This window comes from Nicotiana sylvestris, chromosome 2, assembly GCF_000393655.2.
Source record: "Nicotiana sylvestris chromosome 2, ASM39365v2, whole genome shotgun sequence".
NCBI lineage: Eukaryota > Viridiplantae > Streptophyta > Magnoliopsida > Solanales > Solanaceae > Nicotiana > Nicotiana sylvestris.
The window spans coordinates 103499977-103521430 of record NC_091058.1 but is presented as its reverse complement, the minus strand read 5'-3'; the positions used below and the strand labels follow the sequence as shown (position 1 = coordinate 103521430).

Below are 21454 nucleotides of genomic sequence, written 5' to 3'. Positions count from 1 at the left end.
AATAGGATGTTTTTATATTTGAAATATTTTAATACTAAAATCTTTTTTTTTGGAAAACAATATTAGAATCTTTACATGGCTTACAGTTATAAAATATCATGACATCTTTAAATAAGTTCTAATCGTAATTTTGGTATATAATTAACAAGCTTTTTTTCATAATTTTTTGTCTAGTTAAATTTTGCTATTATACTATGAAATGGGAAAGGCTTTTACTTCATAAACAACATCAATCGCTAAGCAATAATGACAGCATAATAAATATTCGTGGATATAACAACCTTTTAAGTTCCTGAATTTTCTGTGCCAATAGACCAATCAATGATGTTCCTTTTGAAACAAAATCCACTCGCTACTAGTCCACAACAGGGCACTCCTAAGACTTGGCAGCTAAGTTCACTTCTATTCCATACCTGTCTTTTTTTAAAAAAAAAAATTATAACTAAATCAAAATGTGAATGCATATTAATTAACGGTGATTAACAACATACTATGCATTTGTAATTTGTAGCATTAAAGACAAGTAAACTTTTTTGTGTTCTACACTGTGAAATGGGCAGCAATCGTGCCAAAACCGCAAAGAAACAAAATCACCTCAGCATCTCCGCATCTATTTGAAGGCATCTCAGCAAAAGTCACAATCTCTCCTTTTCTCTCCTTACGTCTTGTATTAAAACTCAGTTGCATCGACCACGTCGAAGTTCCTTGTTAAATTAAACTCCACCTCAAATTCCTTCATTCCTGGACCTTTTCTTCTTCTCCTCTTCTTTGTTCCCATTTCTAAAATCCTCCGTCAATTCCTGGATCAGGAAATGCGTGATCATCCTTTTTAGGTTCTCTTGTTCTTGCTGAAGCATTTCTTTCTTGTACGTATGTTCTAATTGGAACTTATTCACCACATACCCATTTTCTTTTTGTTTTTAATTTTGGACTTAGATCTGTTGGTTTATTCAGCTTAATTGGCGTTTGTGTGTTGTTATTCTTGACAGCAACAAGTTGAATTTTGAAGATGGGTAAGAACAAAGAGAAAATTGAAGAGAAATTGACTGGTTGTGAGGATCAAAAGTTGTTTGGTTCAAAGGAAGGGAAAGGGAAGAGATTATGGAAGAAGGTGAACTACCAACTGGTGGAGTACCATTCGTTGCCTGCCTATTTAAAGGACAACGAATATATTCTTGGCCATTACCGGGCCGAATGGCCATTGAAGCAGGCCTTACTCAGCATTTTCATTATTCACAATGAGACCCTCAATGTGTGGACGTAAGATTTCCCAATTCTTCACTTTTAAGTTTTAACAACCCTCTTATCCCAAGGTTGGAACTTTTCATGTTTTATAGAATTGAAGTTTGATTTGGAACTTTTTTACTTTTACATTAATTGACTTGTATAGTATCCAGAACTACTGATCTTTTATCTTTATGCATATATCCCTTATGTTTGGTACTAAAGATTTGAAAAGACCATATGCTATGAATTGAATTTCGGCGCAACGTTTTTCAACTTCATTGTTGAGGGCAGTAAGTATTGGATCACCAGTTCTTGATCAGTTTGTTTTTAGTATTTAATCTCTTTAGATTAGATCGCATTTATCTTCTAGAATAAGATGATATAATAGTTAGGCATTTAGAGTTATCCCTTTGATTTAGATAGGATTCATCAGTTATTAGGTTTACATAGAACTCTACAAAGATGGTTACTTAAACTTGTATTTAAACTCATTGAGGTATTCAATAACAGATACAGTATTTTCCATCATCTACTCAAGTCTTTATATGGTATCAGAACCTATACTACTCTAACGAGCTAGATCCTTTTTTTTTTCCAAACACCAAATCCTCCAATGACGAAAGATGGAAACACAACCAGAGTTGTCAATGCCGACAACACTGTTGGTACCATCATCATAGTTCAGTTCAACCCCGCTTCCCAACTACCTATCAAACTTAGTGGCAGTCACAATTTTGCTACTTGGAAAGCTCAGTTCTCCATGATTATGTATGGTCATGACCTCTATGGTCATCTTGATGGATCCACCCCAGCCCCCATTCCGAGCACCACTTTTGGAACCAACACAACCCCTAATCCTGCTTACACACTTTGGTTCCGTCAGGATCAACTTATTCAAAATGCCCTTATGGCTTCCGTTGACCCTACCATAGCCTCCGCAGTTGCCGCTGCTAACACATCAAAACAGGCTTGGGACTCTTTGCACACTGCCTACGCAAACAAATCCCAGACCCGAATCTTCAGTCTTCGTGATCAACTTGGCCGAATCACAAAAGACACCACTCCTATCACCGCTAACCTTCAACGTATTCTGTACCTTTCAGATGAACTTGCTACTGCCGGTGCCCCTGTCACTAATTCCGAACTCATAGTCAAAATCCTTAGTGGACTTGGACCTGAGTTTCTTGATATCTCGGCTGCCATACGGGCACGTGATACTACAGTTACTTATGAAGAACTATATGAAAAGATGCTTGACCATGTGCTCTTTCTTCGGCATGACCATACGGGCACGTGATACTACAGTTACTTATGTAGTATTGGTGGCGGCTATTGCGAACCCCGCTGGTGTACGGCCGGAAGAAACATGGACTGTATGAGTGGCCCAATTCGCATCCACAAGCTCACATATCTACCACTACAACCTCTCTGACCACTTGGCATCAAAGATTGGGTCATCCGCACTCTAGAGTCCTTAATTATGTCTTGAATAAATTCTCTCTACCATTTGTTGAACGAGATAAGTTTCATTATTGTAATTCCTGTTTGTCTAATAAATCCCATCGGCTTCCGTTCCACACATTAACTTTGGAAAGCTCTAAACCGCTTGAAATTATTTTTAGTGATTTGTGGGGGCCCTCTCCTGTTTTGTCCCATGATAAAAATTATATTATTGCATCTTTGTTGATCAGTACACAAGATACATGTGGCTTTATACACTAAAAAATAAAAGCGAAGTCAAGGAGTTGTTCCAAAAATTCCACCCTTTAACAGAAAAATATTTCGATACCAAAATTCAATCGCTTTATACTGATGGTGGAGGAGAGTATAAAAGTCTTGACTCTTATGAGCCCTTCATGGTATCGAACATCTTTCCACCCCACCCTATACGCCTCAACGAGTTGCTCTTGCTGAGCGTAGACATCGTCATGTTATTGAAACTGCAAGAACAATTTTACATGAGGCGTCTCTTCCACCGATTTTTTGGTCCTTCGCATGTCACCATGTTGTGTATTTAATTAATCATCTACCCACATCACTCTTGAATAACTCTTCCCAATTTGAAAAATTATTTGGCAAGTCACCTGACTATGCCTCTCTAAGGACTTTTGGATGCTTATGTTATCCCTGGCTTAAACCGTACTCTAAAAACAAACTTGAACCTAAGTCTAAATCATGTGTATATTTCGGGTTCTCTTTGTCCCATCATTGTCACCAGTGCTTTGATCCTATTTCTTCTAAAATTTATTTATCAAGAGATGTGCAATTTCTTGAAAATAATTTTCCTTTCAAAAGTTTATTCTCTAATACTACTATTAGACCCACTAAGTTAGATTGGACAAATACAACTACTTTTGATTTACCCAGATCTACCCCCAACCTTTCCCCTCTTTCTGATTTGCTCCCCCCCTCAAAACACCCTCCCCCCACGTAACCTCTGAGTCCCAGCCCCAAACGATACCTCCTCCCCTCTCTCCACTAAACACGGCTCAATCCATCATATCCGGCGCAACACCAGCGGAAGATGCGGATTCCCCTCCTTCACAGAGCTCTACTCCAGGTATGTGTACTACTCCTCCTCCAACTCCAATTCCCCAAGATCCCTGCTGCCCACACCCATCCCCTAAGCCTTCTGTGAGACCCCAAGCCTCCAATCCCCCTATAAAATCACCCACTCCATTCTGATAGTCTACAATCGTCGTTCTCCACACCCCAAATCCACCACTTCAATGGCACCTCCCCCTGCTCCACCACACGTACTCACCCCTCCAACTCGTATAGTCACCCGCTCACAGAACAACATCCAGAAACCAAACAGATTTTTGATTACCTAGCCTACTCAGAACCATCCCTTGTACCACACACCTTCAAACAAGCCCAAAAGCACCCTGAGTGGAGGAAAGCCATGAATTCAGAATTTGATGCTTTACTGAAAAACCATACTTGGGAACTAGTTCCATATGACCCCTCTAAGAATGTTGTTTCATGTAAGTGGCTTTTCAGGATTAAAAGGAAAGCAGACGGGTCAGTTGATCGTTACAAGGCGAGACTAGTTGCAAAAGGATTCATTCAGAGGTCGGGCATTGACTTTCAGTCCGGTTGTTAAATCCACTACTGTGCGAATCATACTTGCTGTTGCCCTTCGGTTTCATTGGCCCCTTCGTCAACTCTACGTCAACAATGCTTTTCTTCAAGGTGACCTTGAAGAAGAAGTGTACATGACGCAACCTCCGGGCTTTACTTGTGTTGATAATCCAACTCATATTTGTAAGTTGCGCAAGGTAATCTATGGCCTGAAGCAAGCTCCTCGGGCTTGGTATAATGCGCTCAAAGGCCATCTTGCCCACATGGGATTTTCTAAGGCAGAATCTGACAACTCATTATTCATCAGAAATAGTAATGCTAGTTTCATGTTTATTTTGGTATATGTTGACGACATAATAGTAACTGGCAGCAACTCAATCACCGTCAATGAAGTTATAGCCTCTCTTGCCTCTCGCTTCTCCATTAAAGATTTGGGAAATCTCAATTATTTTCTTGGTGTTGAGGTGGTTCGAAATGCTGATGACATTATTCTCTCGCAAGCCACTTATATCAATGAAATTCTGAATGATGAGTTGATGGCTGATTGTAAGAGCGCAAACACATCGATGAGTGCTTCTGAGTTGCTCAAACTCAATGATGGGGCTCCGTTAACTGATGCTACTCGCTACCGTCGAGTCTTGGGCAGACTTCAATATCTTTCGTTTACAAGGCCAGACATTTCCTATGCAGTCAACAAATTATCCCAATTTATGCAATCACCATCCGATCTTCATTAGAAAGCTGTGAAGCGAGTTCTTAGGTACCTTCGTGGTACGATCAAGTTTGGCCTACGTGTGTCGCCGAATTTTGATTTCAATTTGCGTATGTACTCTGATGCGGACTGGGCTGGAGATCTCATTGATAGATCCTCCACATCCGGTTATATTCTGTTTCTTGATAGCAATCCTATCAGTTGGTCCTCTAAAAAGCAAAAGACTATAACTCGCTCATCAACTGAAGCTGAATATAGAGTTGTTGCCAATGCACTCGCCGAACTACTGTGGGTCAGAAACCTACTGCTTGAGATGCGACTCCCTGTCAGAGATACCCCTACTATCTGCTGTGACAACATTGGTGTCACTTATCTAAGCGAGAATCCGGGCCTTCATAGTCGCATGAAACATATTGAGGTGGACTTTCATTTTGTGCGCAACAATGTTGAACAGAAGGTGGTTCGAGTTGTTCATGTTCATTCTGCTGACCAACTAGCTGATATGCTCATGAAAGCACTGGCCAAACCAGCTTTTGAACGCAATTTGTTCAAGTTAGGCTTAGTGACACATAGCCTAACTTGAGGGGGGCATATTGGATCACCAGTTCTTGATCAGTTTGTTTTTAGTATTTATCTCTTTAGATTAGATTGCATTTATCTTCTAGAATAAGATGATATTATAGTTAGGCATTTAGAGTTATCCCTTTGATTTAGATAGGATTCATCAGTTATTAGGTTTACATAGAACTCTACAAAGATGGTTACTGTAACTTGTATTTAAACTCATTGAGGTATTCAATAACACATACAGTATTTTCCATCATCTACTCAAGTCTTTATAGTAAGCCACACTGTAATCTAAGGTGCTTTGAACTTGGCTGAAAAGAGGTCAATCAGTCATTTAGCTGCTGTCCTAAGATGAGGAGGATCTTTTCAGACTGAGAAGTAGCCTCTATTTTTCTTTGTTTGAAGGGGTTATTGGATCGATTGTTATACTTAGTAATTTGGTGCTAAAAACATAAAAGTTTTTCATGAGTGCTACTGCTGTCTAACCAAGGATAAGAATGCTACTTAGTCATTTACTTTCTGGTTCAGAAGTTTGGGCTTAGAAGAGATCTATAGAGGGTTTAATAAGTTGCAGTAATAGTTAGCAACAATTCTGAAACTGATATATGGGATTGTTACCAAAGTCCAGAATAGACTCTTGTATTAGTGAAATTTGTGAGAGATCCCCTAACTCATATTTGAAGAGTAACATATGTATTCTATGTTTGTGCCTTATATGGAGTTTAGGTACAAGGCGGACAGCTTAATTTACCTTTTGAATTTCCTTACTAAACCTCTACTGAAGCGGAAACTGCTGTCATAGCATGTGCCTTCAGTTCTAGTTCATGTTATTGCTGGTTCCTTTATGCTATTGGGTCATTGGTTTGTTAAATGTTCTCTCTATACTATCTTAAATCCCAACATACTAAAATTAAGAAATAATAGATTACTGACCAGAATCTTGATTTTCCTACTTGTTATAGGCATTTGATAGGGTTCTTCCTCTTCCTTGCGCTGACCATTTATACTGCAATCCAAGTACCCAAGGTTGTAGATCTACATTCCTTACAGAATCTCCCTGATGTGCTGAGGAAGGCTGATCTACACAAATTACAATCAGAGGTTTTGACTTGTCTTCCTTCTTTGCCGCATATGCCTGATTTGCACAGACTTCGAGATGGTTTGCTACTATCCCCCTCTAGTTGGCATATTCTTGATCTCCTGACTAACTGTCTACCTGAGCGTTTTTCCCTCAGCAACCATACGGATGTCTGCGTACTGGTAAGAATGCCTCATCATTCAACTACTAGTTAGTGTCTGCTTAAGCTGCACATGTATGAAAGAACCATTGCTTCTAATGACTTCTCATTTTAGATTAAATAACCATAATTATCCAGCTGTCTATATTGTACTGCTTGTTTACATTGATTTCATCTTACTGATGCTAACTGGTGCTGTCGTAGCTGTTATCAATGCCATTAAAGATGAATTTGTTTGGCCAGGAATTCTCAAATCCATAGTGGCGTTTATATCTTCTTTAGGCTGTAGTGCAGCCAATTTTTATTTTGTTTATTCCATCTGTCTTGCTTGCTTGGCTAAAGAGAGTATTCTATAGTCATTCAGAGAGAGTGGCTAAACACTTATTAGTACACAAAATTTGTCATTTCGAATTAAGTTTGGTCATAGGTTGATTGATTTCTGCTGGAGCATTAATTCATTCCTATGCACATTGCTAAAGAACTTCTTCTCCGGCTTTTTTCCTCCTATATCAGAACTTTCTGAATTATTTGGTTGGATATTCCCACGTGATGTTATTCTTCTGACAGCCTTTTTGCCTTTGGTTTTCTTTCAACACCATTGCTACCTCAACCTTAAGATTTCCAATCTCTGCATAAAGACATTTTCCAGTGAGTGCTGATGGGCCTCTATTGCTCAATAATTAAACAGTTGACACCAATAGGGAGTCGTATCTTTAAATTTCTGGATCTCGTGATTGGTACTAGGACGTGGACCTGTTCTAAAAAAATTAAAGAACATGGAGCTGTTAGAAGGTCGGTATAGATTTCTTCCTAATGAAAATACAACTTGTATATGTTACCCCTGGAAAATTTAATCTACCTAGTTCTCCTTGTTCTGGTGCTTAATAAATTCCCTTTACTCTTTCTGCGCCGTGCTTATGATATTTTTAAATCTTTTCTTTATTTTGTTGGATGGCTGCTCTGCTGCCTCATGCATTGCATGGTATGTATGAAAATGTATACAATTGCTTATTTTGAACCATTTGAATAATCTCCCTATTTATCTGATTATTCTGTTATCTTTCTTATCTTAGTAAAGCTTCATATTTAGTCTTTGTTCTTATTCAGCCTTCTTAGAGACTAAGAAATCTCATAATCTAAACAAATTCCCTTGAAAATCCCTTCATGTTTGTTTTGTAGTTGGGGTGTCCAAGTGCAAAGATAAAAGGTCACTTGGGTTGCAATATCCCACTAGATTCCCTAATATGGAATCTCCTTACATAATGTACTTCCCTTGCATTATCTTTTGTTGTAGGATTCATGTTGAGTATTTCTTCTGCTGGATTGCATAAATCATACACTTTCCTGAGGCTTGCCTTTCTTACTCTACCTCCACTCTTTACAGGGAGGTACATCAATTCATCCTAAATGAAAACATAGTTAAGTAGTAATACTTATTATACCTCATATGCATCTCCACTATACCATTGCATCTCTCCACTATACCATTCCAAATGTTGTTCCCTTCAGTTGCTTGGATTCCTCCCATTTTCTGATAAGATTGACCAAGTAACTTCAGAAGTGCTTGCATATGGAAAATTAAGTAAAGAATGGTAGTTTGATAAATCAGAAAACAGGAGTTAACAAACTACTTCTGGTTCATTATGTCCTTTCAAGTGATACTACCTATTAAACTTCTATACAAGAGAGCTAATATAGTTATGATTGCTTCTAATCCAAGGCTGAAGTAGCCTTATTATGAAATAATCGCATAATTACTTGGATACCAGGAATGGTATATGCACTCAATGGTCTAGTCTTCTAGTTGTGATATTGATCTTTCACTATTGTTCAATTTTTGCAGCAGAGTGTAAAGGAAGATGTGGCAAATATAATAGCACCATTGCTGGTGAGACCAATAACACGCTGGCCATTCTATGCCTTCCTTGGTGGGGCCATGTTTTGCTTGTTAGCAAGCAGCACATGTCATTTACTTTCTTGCCATTCAGAGCATTTATCATACATCATGCTGAGTCTCGACTATGCTGGTATCGCTGCCCTGATATCAACTTCATTTTACCCTCCCGTCTATTATTCCTTCATGTGTTACCCCTTCTTTTGCAACCTGTACCTGGGATTTATTACCCTCCTGGGAATTGCCACCATCTTGGGTTCCCTCCTTCCTGTGTTCCAGACCCCAGAATATCGAACCATTCGAGCATCTCTATTTTTTGGAATGGGCTTTTCAGGCGCTGTACCTATTCTGCACAAGCTGGTTTTATTTTGGCACCAACCCGAGGCGCTTCACACAACTGGATATGAACTTTTGATGGGCATATTTTATGGCATTGGAGCACTGGTATATGCCATGAGAGTTCCAGAAAGATGGATGCCCGGGAAGTTTGATATCGCTGGCCACAGCCACCAACTATTTCATGTACTTGTTGTGGCAGGGGCTTATACTCATTACCATGCAGGGTTGGTTTATCTCCGGTGGCGGGACCTGCAAGGATGCTAAGAGCTATTCAAGAATGGAAAATTCAGTGAGAATCCTTTGTGATGCATTAGGCTAGTTCAAATGTACGTAAATGTAGAGAAGATGTGTTGACCCTTTGTTGTTTAAATGTAGAGAAGATGTGTTGACCCTTTGTTGTTTGCCCATCTTCAGTAATAAATGTTCTCATTTAGCAGCGATTGTCAGTCAATTGTCCTGTAGTATATTATCAGGCACAATATGTATTTTCGTATTATCTTTGGTGAGATCTGTATCTAAGATTTTAGAGTTTCAACCGCACTGAAAGTTAATATGATATAGTCCAGCCTAAAGTATATTAGACAATGAAATGATTTCGTGGAGTAAAGTTAGATTTGCTTGGAACATATATAATAAAAAAGGAAGGAATTCCTAAGTAGTCATCACGGAAATAGTCATACATATTCTAAATGGTGGAAAGGCAACTGTATAAGTTAATAAAAATAACTGTTTCACTGGCACACAGTGCACTAATCTAACGTACTATCACGTGATGAACCAACTCCAGCCAAAATTAAATGAAGCTCCATTCAACCTGCTGCCCTCTTTAAATACGAACTGTTACCTGTTAATTACTATGGGAGAACCAACTTTGACGACGAAACAGAACACACGGTATCGCTAATTAAGTGCCTACTGCCTTATTTGCAAACAAAAAGCTAATTTTACATACGTCATTGTGTAAGATGTAATTTTTTCCCGTTAAAAAAGCAAATTAATTTGGCTTTTTACCTGTCTATAAATATAATTGTTGAAGCAACAAAAGGTGTATTACTCATAGTCCAAACCATTTCCTTGAAAAACAAAAAGGAAAAGACGTATATGTATTTTCGTAGTGAATACGAGATGTTTTTTTTTTCGTCCATACGAGATACCATTACAACAGTTATATTTCTTGCTATATACATCCGGAACTACTAAACTGTTCGTCCAGTTCTGTGAATATTAATTAAATTAATAGAATACTCGAAATTAACACTAAGCTAGTATCAGTATGAACAAAATTCAACAAAATATCAAAAATAAAAAGAAAGAAAGAAAAGAAGATGAAAAAGATCTAGCAAATCTGACACAACTTAAGAAGTCACATGCGAACTTTAAAGAAAATTGGAAATAAAGACGTATGACTTGAATTTCCTCCGATATCGAAACAAAGGTCTACAGATTGGTAGTTAGCAGTGTATGAGTCCAAATTTGGACGATCACGACCATTGACGAATACGACAAACGATGAGATCTTCATAGCTCGATGTCCTATGGAGGACGACAGACGAGCGAACAGAGACTGCATGACCTTTACAGTAGTGTAGGCCCAACAGGGGGCACTAGGAATATTCTTCCAAATATTCCCTATGATATGTCTTTTAGGTTTCAGAAGGGGTTTGTCCCTTGTATATAGCAGGAAAACATACAAGGGGGCTTTTTTGAGCTTTTCTAGCTAAGAACACTAATTGTAATACTTTTCTACATAAACGATTGGCATCCTTAATGTTCGATCACTCATCTTCACAAGATCAAGAAATATTAGGATTGTGTTCATCTTTTATACCTTTTGTTCTAGAGATTATTATACTTAGCTAAGATTTACTCCTCCATTTTCTTTAATTGATTTATTCAAAAAGGTTCCAATATCTTTTGAGTCAAACAATTTGGCGCCGTCTGTGGGGATTTCTATAGCTGAGATTTTAGTTTCGTCTAGATTCTTGAAAGGGATAATCACCTCTTCTTAGCCTCGCAAAGACCAACAATGGCAAGGAAAGGGGTAAGCAAGATTAAAGGCAATAGTAGGTGTCACGAACAACCTTCTGGATTCCATCAACGAAGCTGGCAGGGAAGATAATGAAAACGCAACGCCAAGCGCTACACCTGAAGGAGATACCTCAACCCCCCCCCCCGACACGAAAGCGTGACTGTCTCGCGCGAGAGGGAAACCTCAACATCCGCAGCAGGAGAAGCACCACCGGCTGTGAAAAGGCTGTTAGAAGAATGGCTGACAAACACCCTGAGCAACATACTCGATAAACCCGTTCGAATGGATATCAGAGGCACAATACATGCAGAAACTGCAATTGTCGCCGATGAGTCAGAAACTCCACGCACGGGTAACACTCATACTGTCATTGATGCATGTAATGATGCACTTGTAGCCATCTTAAAGAAAATGGAAGAAACGGAAACCGAGAACAAAACGCTCTGTGATCAGATGAAGGAGCATCAGGAAAAGGTCGATAAAATACCGGGCGCTCCGAAGTTGCTACCAAAACGTGACGTAGGCCGATTCATCAATCAACCATATAGTGACGGGGCAGCTCCCCACTCTATTCCAAAAACCTTCAAAATGCCGCCATACTTGAAAATATATGATGGCACCACGAACCCGGAAGATCACATAATCCACTACATCACGGTAATAAAAGGCAACGACCTGTCAAAAGAACATGTGTCATCGGTGCTGCTGAAAAAGTTCGGTGAAACCCTGACAGAGGGAGCGCTGACGTGATATTCACAACTATCGGCACAGTCAATATCAACGTTCGAAAAAATGGCAGATAAATTCGTCACCGCTCACGGGGGAGCGAAAAAGGCATAAGCCAGGGTAAATGACATCTTCGCCGTTAGGCAGGCGACGGGCGAAGGACTTCAAGATTTCCTAGCCCGATTCAACATGGTAAGAATGAGCCTACTAAACGTATCAGAAGGGATGGCGGTAACAACATTCCAAAATGGGTTAAATAGAAACGGGTCGAAAGCAACCAAAGAGCTGCTAAGTAGACTCATGAAGTACCCTCCCACCACATGGGAAGAAATCCATAATGCCTATTGTACTGAAGTAAGGGCAGACGAGGACGACCTAAATGGTCCGATTCAATGACTAACATCGGTCCAAATCGAAACAAGGAGAGATCGCCGCAACGATGGTCGAAGGGACCAATTATCCCGTTTCAATCGAGAAAGGCATCAGCCCTACATCCGGACATCCATCCCACCTCCTCCACGACATGTAGACGTCGCGCCTCGACACACTGTGCCACATCGAAACGAAAGAGGTATGCCTCCACTGTTATCTGCTCATAACTTTTGTGTTTCTCCTTCAAAAATAGTGTATGCACTAGAAAAGCTCGGCATAAAGGTGCAGTGGCCGCAAAAGATGAAGTCGGATCCAAGCACCCGGAGATCAAACGTTCTGTGTGAATTCCACCAGGAAAGGGGACACAAGATCGAAGATTGCATAGGTCTACGACAGGAAGTGGTAAGAATGCTAAACCAGGGACACCTGAAAGAACTACTGAGCGATCGAGGATGGGTTAACTTCGCTCGTGGACGCGATCAACCTTACGGACCCCCAAAACCACCTTCACCAGCTCGTACCATACAAATGATCATTGGCGGCGACAATGGTATGGTAATCAACCATGTGAAATTCACCACCACACACAAACTCAGGCGGACAGTCGCTCACGAACGGTACGACCTCAAAGATAGTATCATCTTCGATACGTCAGATACCAACGGTTTGTCTTTCCCTCACTATGATGCTTTGGTTATAACTTTACTTATCGCAGATACCGATGTAAAAAGAATAATGGTGGATGACAGAAGAGGTGCGTGTATTATTCATCCACGAGTCCTCATACAGATGAGACTCGAGGAAAGATAGTACCACGCTACATAACACTAACGAGTTTTAATAATGCAGTGGAATGAACCTCTGGAGAGATAGTGCTACCCGATCTGGCTGGAGGAGTCACTCTGGAAACGACGTTTCATGTCATGAACCAGGAAACAACCTACAACGCTATTATAGGGCGTCCATGGATACACGCCATGCGGGCCGTCCCGTCAAGTTTCTATCAAGTAATCAAATTTCTTACCCCATGGGGAATATTCAGCATCCGGGGCGAGCAACGCACCGCCCAAGAGTGCTACCACATCGCCCAAGATTGCACACACCCAACAACTAAAGTGGGAAAGTGTGGAAGCATAGCAATCAGCCATGTCGGGAACCAAACCCGACATACAAATAGAGGCCATCAAAGACCCAGATGTTGTAGAAGCCCGCAAGGCAACCGTAGAAGACCTCGACCCCGTTCAATTGGACAACACCGACAACACGAAAAAAGCTTATATCAGACACAACCTCTTAGAACCAAGTAAGTTCCATGAGTTCTTAACTAACAGTGCCGATTTGTTTGCCTTTTCCCATTCAGATATGCCGGGAATACCAAGGGAATTCGCCACACACAGGCTGAATGTCGACCCTCTTTTCCCGCCAGTACGGAAAATGAGGAGAAAGTTCAATGCCGCAATCAACGAGGCAGTCAGCGAAGAAGTTGATAAGTTGCTCACTAATGGTTCCATCCGAGAGTCAAAGTATCCTTAGTGGGTCGCCAATATGGTCATGGTAAAAAAGAAGAACGAGAAGTGGCGGATGTATGTCGACTTCACCGACCTGAACAAAGCATGCCCAAAAGATTCCTTTCCATTACCACATATCAACCAGCTCATCGATGCAACGGCGGGACACGAACTCTTAAGCTTCTTAGATGCCTATTCTGGTTACAACCAAATTCTAATGGCAGAAGAAGACCAAGAAAAGACAACTTTTATCACTCACCAAGGAACGTACTACTACAGAGTCATGCCGTTCGGACTCAAGAACGCATGGGCGACGTATCAAAGGTTAGTCACCAAGATGTTCAAAGAACAACTCAGAAATACTATGGAGGTCTACATCGACGACATGCTAGTGAAGTCAAAAAGGAAGGAGGATCACATTGGTCATCTGAAGGAAGCCTTCGAACTATTGAGGCGATACGGAATGAAACTAAATCCCGAAAAATGCGCCTTTAGCGTAACCTCAGGAAAGTTCCTTGATTTTTTGGTGTCGCAAATGGGTATCGAGATCAACTCGGATCAGATAAGGGCCATCGAAGGAATACCGGAGGCATTAAACAACAAGAAGTAGGTACAGAAATTAACAGGACGAATAACCGCCCTATCGAGGTTCATCTCACGATCATCAGACAGATGCCATAAATTTTTCAATGTACTAAGGAATGATAATGGGCTACAGTGGAATTCAGAATGCGTTGACGCCTTAAGAAAACTGAAAGCGTACCTGTCCTCGCCGCCACTACTCGTCAAGGCAGACTTGGGCGAATGCCTCCTGGTGTACCTAGTAGTCTCCGAAGTCACGGTAAATGCAGTTTTGGTCCGAGAAAACAAAGGTACGCAATCTCCAATTTATTATATCAGCAAAACCTTAATTGATGCGGAAACAAGGTACCCCCACCTTGAGAAACTAGCTCCGGCATTAGTCGTAGCTTCACGAAAGCTTAGACCATATTTCAATGTCACCCCATAAAGGTCGTGACAACCTTCCCCCTTAGGGGTATCCTACACAAAACCGAACTATCGGGTAGGTTGGCCAAGTGGGCCATAGAATTAAGCGAGCACAACATAACATATCAACCGCGAACTGCCATAAAGTCGCAAGTGCTCGCCGATTTCAGCGCGAAAGTATTGCCTGAAGTAGAGCAGGAGGCGCTCCGCGCTTTCGCATATTCCGACCTCTGGGTCCTCTACACAGCGGCGCATCTAATGAAGCTGTGATTGCAGGATTGAAATTGGCCCTCAAATATGGCGCTCGATGGCTCGTCCTCCATTGCGACTCTCAACTCATGGTGAGCCAAGTCACTGGGACTTTCCAAATCAAAGAACAGAGACTACAAAAGTACGAGTCGGAAATTCACAAAATGCTACCAGAATTCGACGAATTCCGCCTCGACCCGATACCTAGAGCGCAGAATATCGAAGCGGACGGTCTCGCCAAGCTAGCAGCAGCCACCAGAAATATCAACAAGGAAAATGTGGTCACCCTTCTCCATTCCTCAATAGACCATGTCGAGGTACATTCTATAAACCTAACTTGGAATTGGCGCAACCGTATCGTAACATATTTACAGGAAGGGACGCTCCCACAAGATAAGAAAGAAGCCAAAAAGCTCCGAATACAGGCGGCGAGATATAGCCTCATAAACTATGATCTTTACAAAAGGACGTTCGGCGTCCCCCTAGCCAAATGTCTTGGGCCAAATCAAACAAGGTGGGTACTAGAAGAAGTACACAAGAGGCATTGCGGCGCCCATACGGGAAACTCTGCCCTCGTCAGATGCCTTATCCGCACAGGATACTACTGGCCTACCATGAAAAAAGAAGCCACAGATTACATCAGGAAATGTGAACAGTGCCAAAAATACGCCCCTACGATACACCAAGCAGGAGAACTCCTGCATTCCGTTACTTTGCCACGGCCATTCTTAAAGTGGGGGATGGATATCGTCGGACCCCTCCTAGTAGGACGAGGTAAGGTAAGCTTCCTTTTGGTTTTAACTGACTATTTTTCTAAATGGGTGAAAGCACCGTATACACTCAAATACGTGAGCAAGAAGTTATCGTGTTCATATGGAAAAATATAATATTCCGCTTCGACATTCCTAAAGAAATCAGTTGTGACAATGGACCTCAGTTCGTCGGAAAGAAAACCGAGTATCATCAAGCTAATACTCTCCACCCCATACTATCCCACTGGAAACGGCCAAGCCAAATCCTCCAATAAAATGATATTGAATATATTGAAAAAGAAGCTTGAGGACACCAAGGGGCTATAGCCTAATCTGCTGCCAAAAGTATTATGGGCATATCGCACCACGCCAAAAACCAGCACATGCGAGATGCCATATTCACTAGTCTATGTGACTGACGCGGTTATACCCGTCGAAGTCGGAGAACCTAGCCTGAGATACTCCAACGAAAGCGGGCCAAGTAACGACGAAAGTAGGCTACAAGACCTGGATGAAGTTGAAGAACGAAGAGATATGGCCCATGTAAGAATGGTAGCCCAAAAGCAACAAATAGAAAGGTACTATAACAAGAAGGCCAAAGTACGACCACTCAAGGTCAGAGACTACGTCCTCAAAGCTAAAACACAAACAGCGAATGACCCTAATGAGGGAAAACTGGGAACAAACTGGGATGGGCCATACAAAATCACGGCGGCACCAAACAAAGGAGCATTCCAGTTAGAGACAATGGAAGGAAAACTGCTCCAAAACAATTGGAATGTCTCCCTTCTCAAATACTTCCACGTCTGAAAAGAGGTGCCGCCTAAGTCGTACTCTTTCTCCCTCATCCGGGTTTTGTTCCAATCAGGTTTTCTCGGTGTGGTTTTTAATGAGGCGGCAAGGGAGATGTCTCGAGGTCCGAAGTGTTGTTCATTACCCCGCCCATCGATATGATCTCCAGGCCGAGTAATGAAGGGACTAGGTATAGATAGCCAAATCTCCATTATAGGTACAAAATCAACATGTATTTCCTACAGGAATATAATCAAATCTCCAATGTATGAATGAAACTCCCAATGGCCAAGGCTATCGACAAAAAGATGAGTTCGACCTCTTGAACTACGACGGGATACTAATTCGACGCCAGCTCGAAAGTAACATCCCAATGGCCAAGGCCATCGACAAAAATATGAGTTCGACCTCACTCAAACTACGACAGGATACTACTTCGACGCCAGCTCGAAAGTAACATCCCAATGGCCAAGGCCATCGACAAAAATATGAGTTCGACCTCACTCGAACTACGATGGGATACTACTTCGACGCCAGCTCGAAAGTAACATCCCAATGGCCAAGGCCATCGACAAAAATATGAGTTCGACCTCACTCGAACTACGACGGGATATTACTTTGACGCCAGCTCGAAAGTAACATCCCAATGGCCAAGGCCATCGACAAAAATATGAGTTCAACCTCACTCGAACTACGACGGGATATTACTTTGACGCTAGCTCGAAAGTAACATCCCAATGGCTAAGGCCATCGACAAAGATACAAGTTCGACGTCACTCAAACTACGACGCGATATTACCTCGATATCGACTCGAAGGTAACATCATCACTCAAATCAACAAAAATATAACAAAGATTGCCACCAAATCGACAAAACAATTTTTTCATTACAACAGAATATTGCCAACACCTATCTTTACAATTGGCTCAAAGATGCCCTTACAAAAATCCTGAAGCAAAAGTAAGTACAAACCAAAAATTACACATCGTCCATGGTACCATACACATCTTCGTACCAAGAGTCAGAGGTAAGACTGTTCGCATCATCAGAGTTGATATCATCTCCGTCAGGCGTAAGCGGGTCATATCCGCATGCCTCATGAGCTGCCCGAGCTTTGGCTCGCATATCCTAAAGTTCTACTTCAGATTCCCTCCCGTCGGTGTGAAGAGCCTTGTACACATCGAGCTGGGCCTCGGCGTGAACCCACAACTCATATAAATGACGGGGCACGATGGGATCGGCCGAGGCACGAGACACAAAAGGTTGAGAGTGTCGACGTGCGTCCTCCGTTCTCAATGATGCCACTTGTCCAGTCAACGTGGATAACTCTGCCTCCAACTCCTTAACACGCCCCTCAAGCCCCGCTATCTTAAGCGCGGATGCCTCCTTCTCCTTGGTCAGCTCCGACCTACATCACAGAGGGTATTTTCCAAGACCATCGCTTTAGAAATAGCAGTCGCCAGCTTATCGGCACTCACACTCAACTCACCCTTAAGCCCATTAATCTCCACCGCCTTCATACCCAATTCGGCAGTCAAGCTGGCCATCTTTGCTTGTAAGTCAACGTTCTCGGCCATCACCCCTCTACTTAACTCGAGCTCATCTTCCTTCACCTTAAGGGATGCCTCAAGTTCACTGCTGCGGGAGATGCCCTTCATAAGGTCCTCGTCTCGCTCCCTCAATTCCTCGACCTTAGACGCCAATTGATCCTCCCTCTGTTTAAGCCCTTCACGGAACAATTGGAAATCAGGGTCCTGGTTGTAGATGTCGGCCATCGCACGGTACTTAGTGCGATATTCTTGATATTTGGAAGATATCTTCCCGTAGATGGCCGTCGTCTTCCTTTCCCGGTGCTTGTGCTTGTTCTCCATGATAAGGGTCTGGTACAACAATAAAGAAGTTAAAATGAAAAGACAGGTCGACAATAACAATGCAAACCCAACGACGAAAAGAAAAAGTAAGACATCTACCCGCAAGGCCATGCCGGCGACGTTCCGAGACAACTCCATGTCGCTCATTGCTCTAAGAGCCTCGCTCTCGGGGGAAGCACATAAAGGGGCTAAAGCAGACGCCACCTGATCACAGTTCGACAATAGGCTGTAGTCCCCTAGGACAACTATATGTCGATCAGAACCCTCCACTTTGGCCTCCACATGAGTATGGCGTTCTAAAAACTCACGAACATCCTCCAGGTCGAGATCTGAACCCGAGCCTTCGCCCCCAACACGTAGGCCCTCTCCGATGTTAGATGATGCACCACCCTCAGCGGAGTGCACAGAACCACCTCTTGGGTAAACCCGTTCCGTTTGGGGAGACCTCCCCGCCAAGATGGTGTCGGCCATAAGCATAGGCACAGACGCCGTCTGCGATGCACCTGTCCTACTTTTACTAGTGTCCACGGCACATCCTTCCCAAGATCAACCCTTCTCCTTTTCCTCAGTAACGACTCATCCCCATTAGAGGATTCGTCTACAAGGTGGCGGGTCGGTACAGAAGGGGTCTCTTCCCTCACAACCATATCGCGAGAAGAATCCCCCATCTGTATCGGTTGAGCACGACCTTCCCGGACGGACTCACTTAAGGTAAATTGCATTCCTACAACAATGACAGCCTATCGAAATGCAAGGACTGGGGCCCTCCACCTAGAAGCTCATCGACCTGTCATCGTGAAGAGTCGTATCAGTAGAAAATGGTATATAACCAACGAAGTGATATAGGGGAAGACATTTACCAGATGAAACTCTCGGCCCGAAACGTTTTATGAAAGTGGGCCAATCTCGGGTCTCCGTTGCATGGAGCAACAAACGGGTTACCCAATCCCTTATACCTGCGATAGAGTGGGGTGGACGCCCCATAGCTGCAAACGAGAAACAAACAAACACTATAATGAATGAAGAAGAAAAGAAAGAGCAAAAAAATGGCGACACTTACGATTCTCATTCCATCGCTCTGGGAACCTAGCAGGGTCAGACACAATGTGTTCGGTTTTGACAAAGAAGTACATATACCAAAATTTGCGACTTGCTCGGTCGTCAATCCCAACCACCAGTCCTTTTGTCCCATGGTGCCTCAAATGTACCATAGTGCCCCTATGAAAGCTGGATGAGAACAAGTGCAGAAGGTGGTGAACGGTAACCTCGCACCTCGCCAACTCCGCGTACTTTGTCAACAGTAGAAGTATTTTAAGCGTGTATGGGGAAAGTTGTGCCAGGAAAGTCAAATAGAATTGACAGAACTCTTCCGCTAATGGGAGAAGGGGGAAAGAATAGCCGATACGAAGGGGTACGCATAAAAAGCATAGTACCCAGGCCTATGGACTTCCACGAAGTCCCTTCCTGCTGGAACCATATCAACATGAGCGGGGATGTTATATTTTGTACGGAGAGCATCAATATGAACTTGTTCCATTTCAGAGAGCACGGGAATAGGAGGAGGATCCTTGAGAAAGTCGCTTCGAGACATGGGGTGTCTCGGCAGCAACTCCTCCACGGTGGGAAAGTTGTCCCTCTTTTCCACCGTCATATCCTCACCGCTAGAGGGGTGCCCCACGGACAACGGGGTGGCGTCAGAAACCCCCTCACAAGATCGATGTGTTATAGGCATCTCTTCGATGTAAAAGGTATTAAAATAATAGAGAAAGCTATGAACGAAGAATGGGAGAAGAGGAAGCAGAAAATTGTTGGAACAAACACGGGAAGGATGAGAAAGGATTCCAGAAATGAAATTGCCAAGAGTTTTTGAAAAAAACAAACCCTCCACCTATTTATAGGATTGGGTGGTGCCAGAATCGAAGCGGAAGGCTGTAGAGTGGCACTGAAACCAAAGTGACAAACCCTCAACCCTTGTCTCAAAAACACGCATAATGATGACGCACATGGAGATGATGTCATTTCCCGATAAGATACACTATCTAGTGTCTTGTTAAGCACGCTAACCTCCCGTTGTTGTCCAAGGCCTAGCGCTTCGCAAAACCAAATTTCTCCACAAGAGTGGGTGGTGTCCTCTTATCAAGGACGCACCAAGTTGCAACCTCGACAAGCGGAGGGACTAATTGTATGGGTCCAAATTTGGACGACCACGACCATTGACAAGATCTCCGTAGCTCGACGTCCTATGGAGGACGACAGACGAGCGAACAGAGACTGCATGACCTTTACTGTAGTATAGGCCCAACAGGGGGCACTAGGAATATTCTTCCGAATATTCCCTATGATATGTCTTTTAGGGTTCAGAAGGGGTTTGTCCCTTATTATATATAGCGGGAAAACAACCTTGTAACTAGCTAAGAACACTAACTGTAATACTTTTCTATATAACGATTGACATCCTTAATGTTCGATCACTCATCTTCACAAGATCAAGAAATATTAGGATTGTGTTCATCTTTTATACCTTTTGTTCTAGAGATTAGTATACTTAGCTAAGATTTACCCCTCCAATTTCTTTAATTGATTTATTCAAAAAGGTTCCAATATCTTTTGAGTCAAACAAGTAGTAGGAGTATTATTTTATGCTCATAGGGGATACAATTTATGTAGAAGTTGATAGAACAACTAATATCCTTAATTTCCCCTCAATCTTTTGCCCGTATTATGATACACCCGAGATTACAAACAAGAAATTAATAAGAAAACTCAATCTTCTAAGGAGCTAAAAGAGGAGATCTCCTGAATAAAGATTGAAAGGAGAAGAGATAATTCAGTGAAGAAGAAGGGAAAGAGATTTCATTTCACCAAAAAACGTTCTACTAAATGTGTACAACAGAATTCCCTATTTATTCCCAACTAGTCACTGTAAAAATCCCTAATGACCTCCCCCTGTTAACGACCTCTGCTCCTTTTAACTGTCTAACTAACTCCTTCAAACGACATCGTAAGACCCTTTTCATTAGCTACTAAATCACTTATCCAAATGGCTGCGTTTTATTTATTCTCCCTTTACTAAACTAAACGACACAATATAGCTACTATTTACATT

The 21454-nt window shown here is 42.1% G+C and overlaps 2 protein-coding genes across 4 annotated transcripts; both read left to right on the top strand.

Annotated features, from left to right (window-relative positions):
* Nucleotides 1-559: 559 nt before the first annotated feature.
* On the top strand, nucleotides 560-9596 carry LOC104211175 (heptahelical transmembrane protein 4-like). Of its 3 annotated transcripts, none has more exons than XM_009760186.2 (4): nucleotides 560-866; nucleotides 990-1260; nucleotides 6553-6850; nucleotides 8675-9596. In XM_009760186.2, exons 2-4 carry the CDS (start codon nucleotides 1010-1012, stop codon nucleotides 9323-9325), a joined length of 1200 nt encoding a protein of 399 aa, XP_009758488.1. In that variant the 5' UTR covers nucleotides 560-866; nucleotides 990-1009; the 3' UTR covers nucleotides 9326-9596. The 3 variants fall into 3 exon arrangements, with proteins under 3 accessions (XP_009758488.1, XP_009758487.1, XP_009758486.1); XM_009760185.2 differs by having other exon boundaries at nucleotides 563-870; nucleotides 8672-9596; XM_009760184.2 differs by having other exon boundaries at nucleotides 564-866; nucleotides 8672-9596.
* Nucleotides 9597-16074: 6478 nt separating this feature from the next.
* LOC138885343 (uncharacterized) lies at nucleotides 16075-16494 on the top strand. Its single transcript, XM_070166284.1, has one exon. The coding sequence runs from the start codon at nucleotides 16075-16077 to the stop codon at nucleotides 16492-16494; it is 420 nt and encodes a 139-aa protein (XP_070022385.1).
* Nucleotides 16495-21454: the final 4960 nt, after the last annotated feature.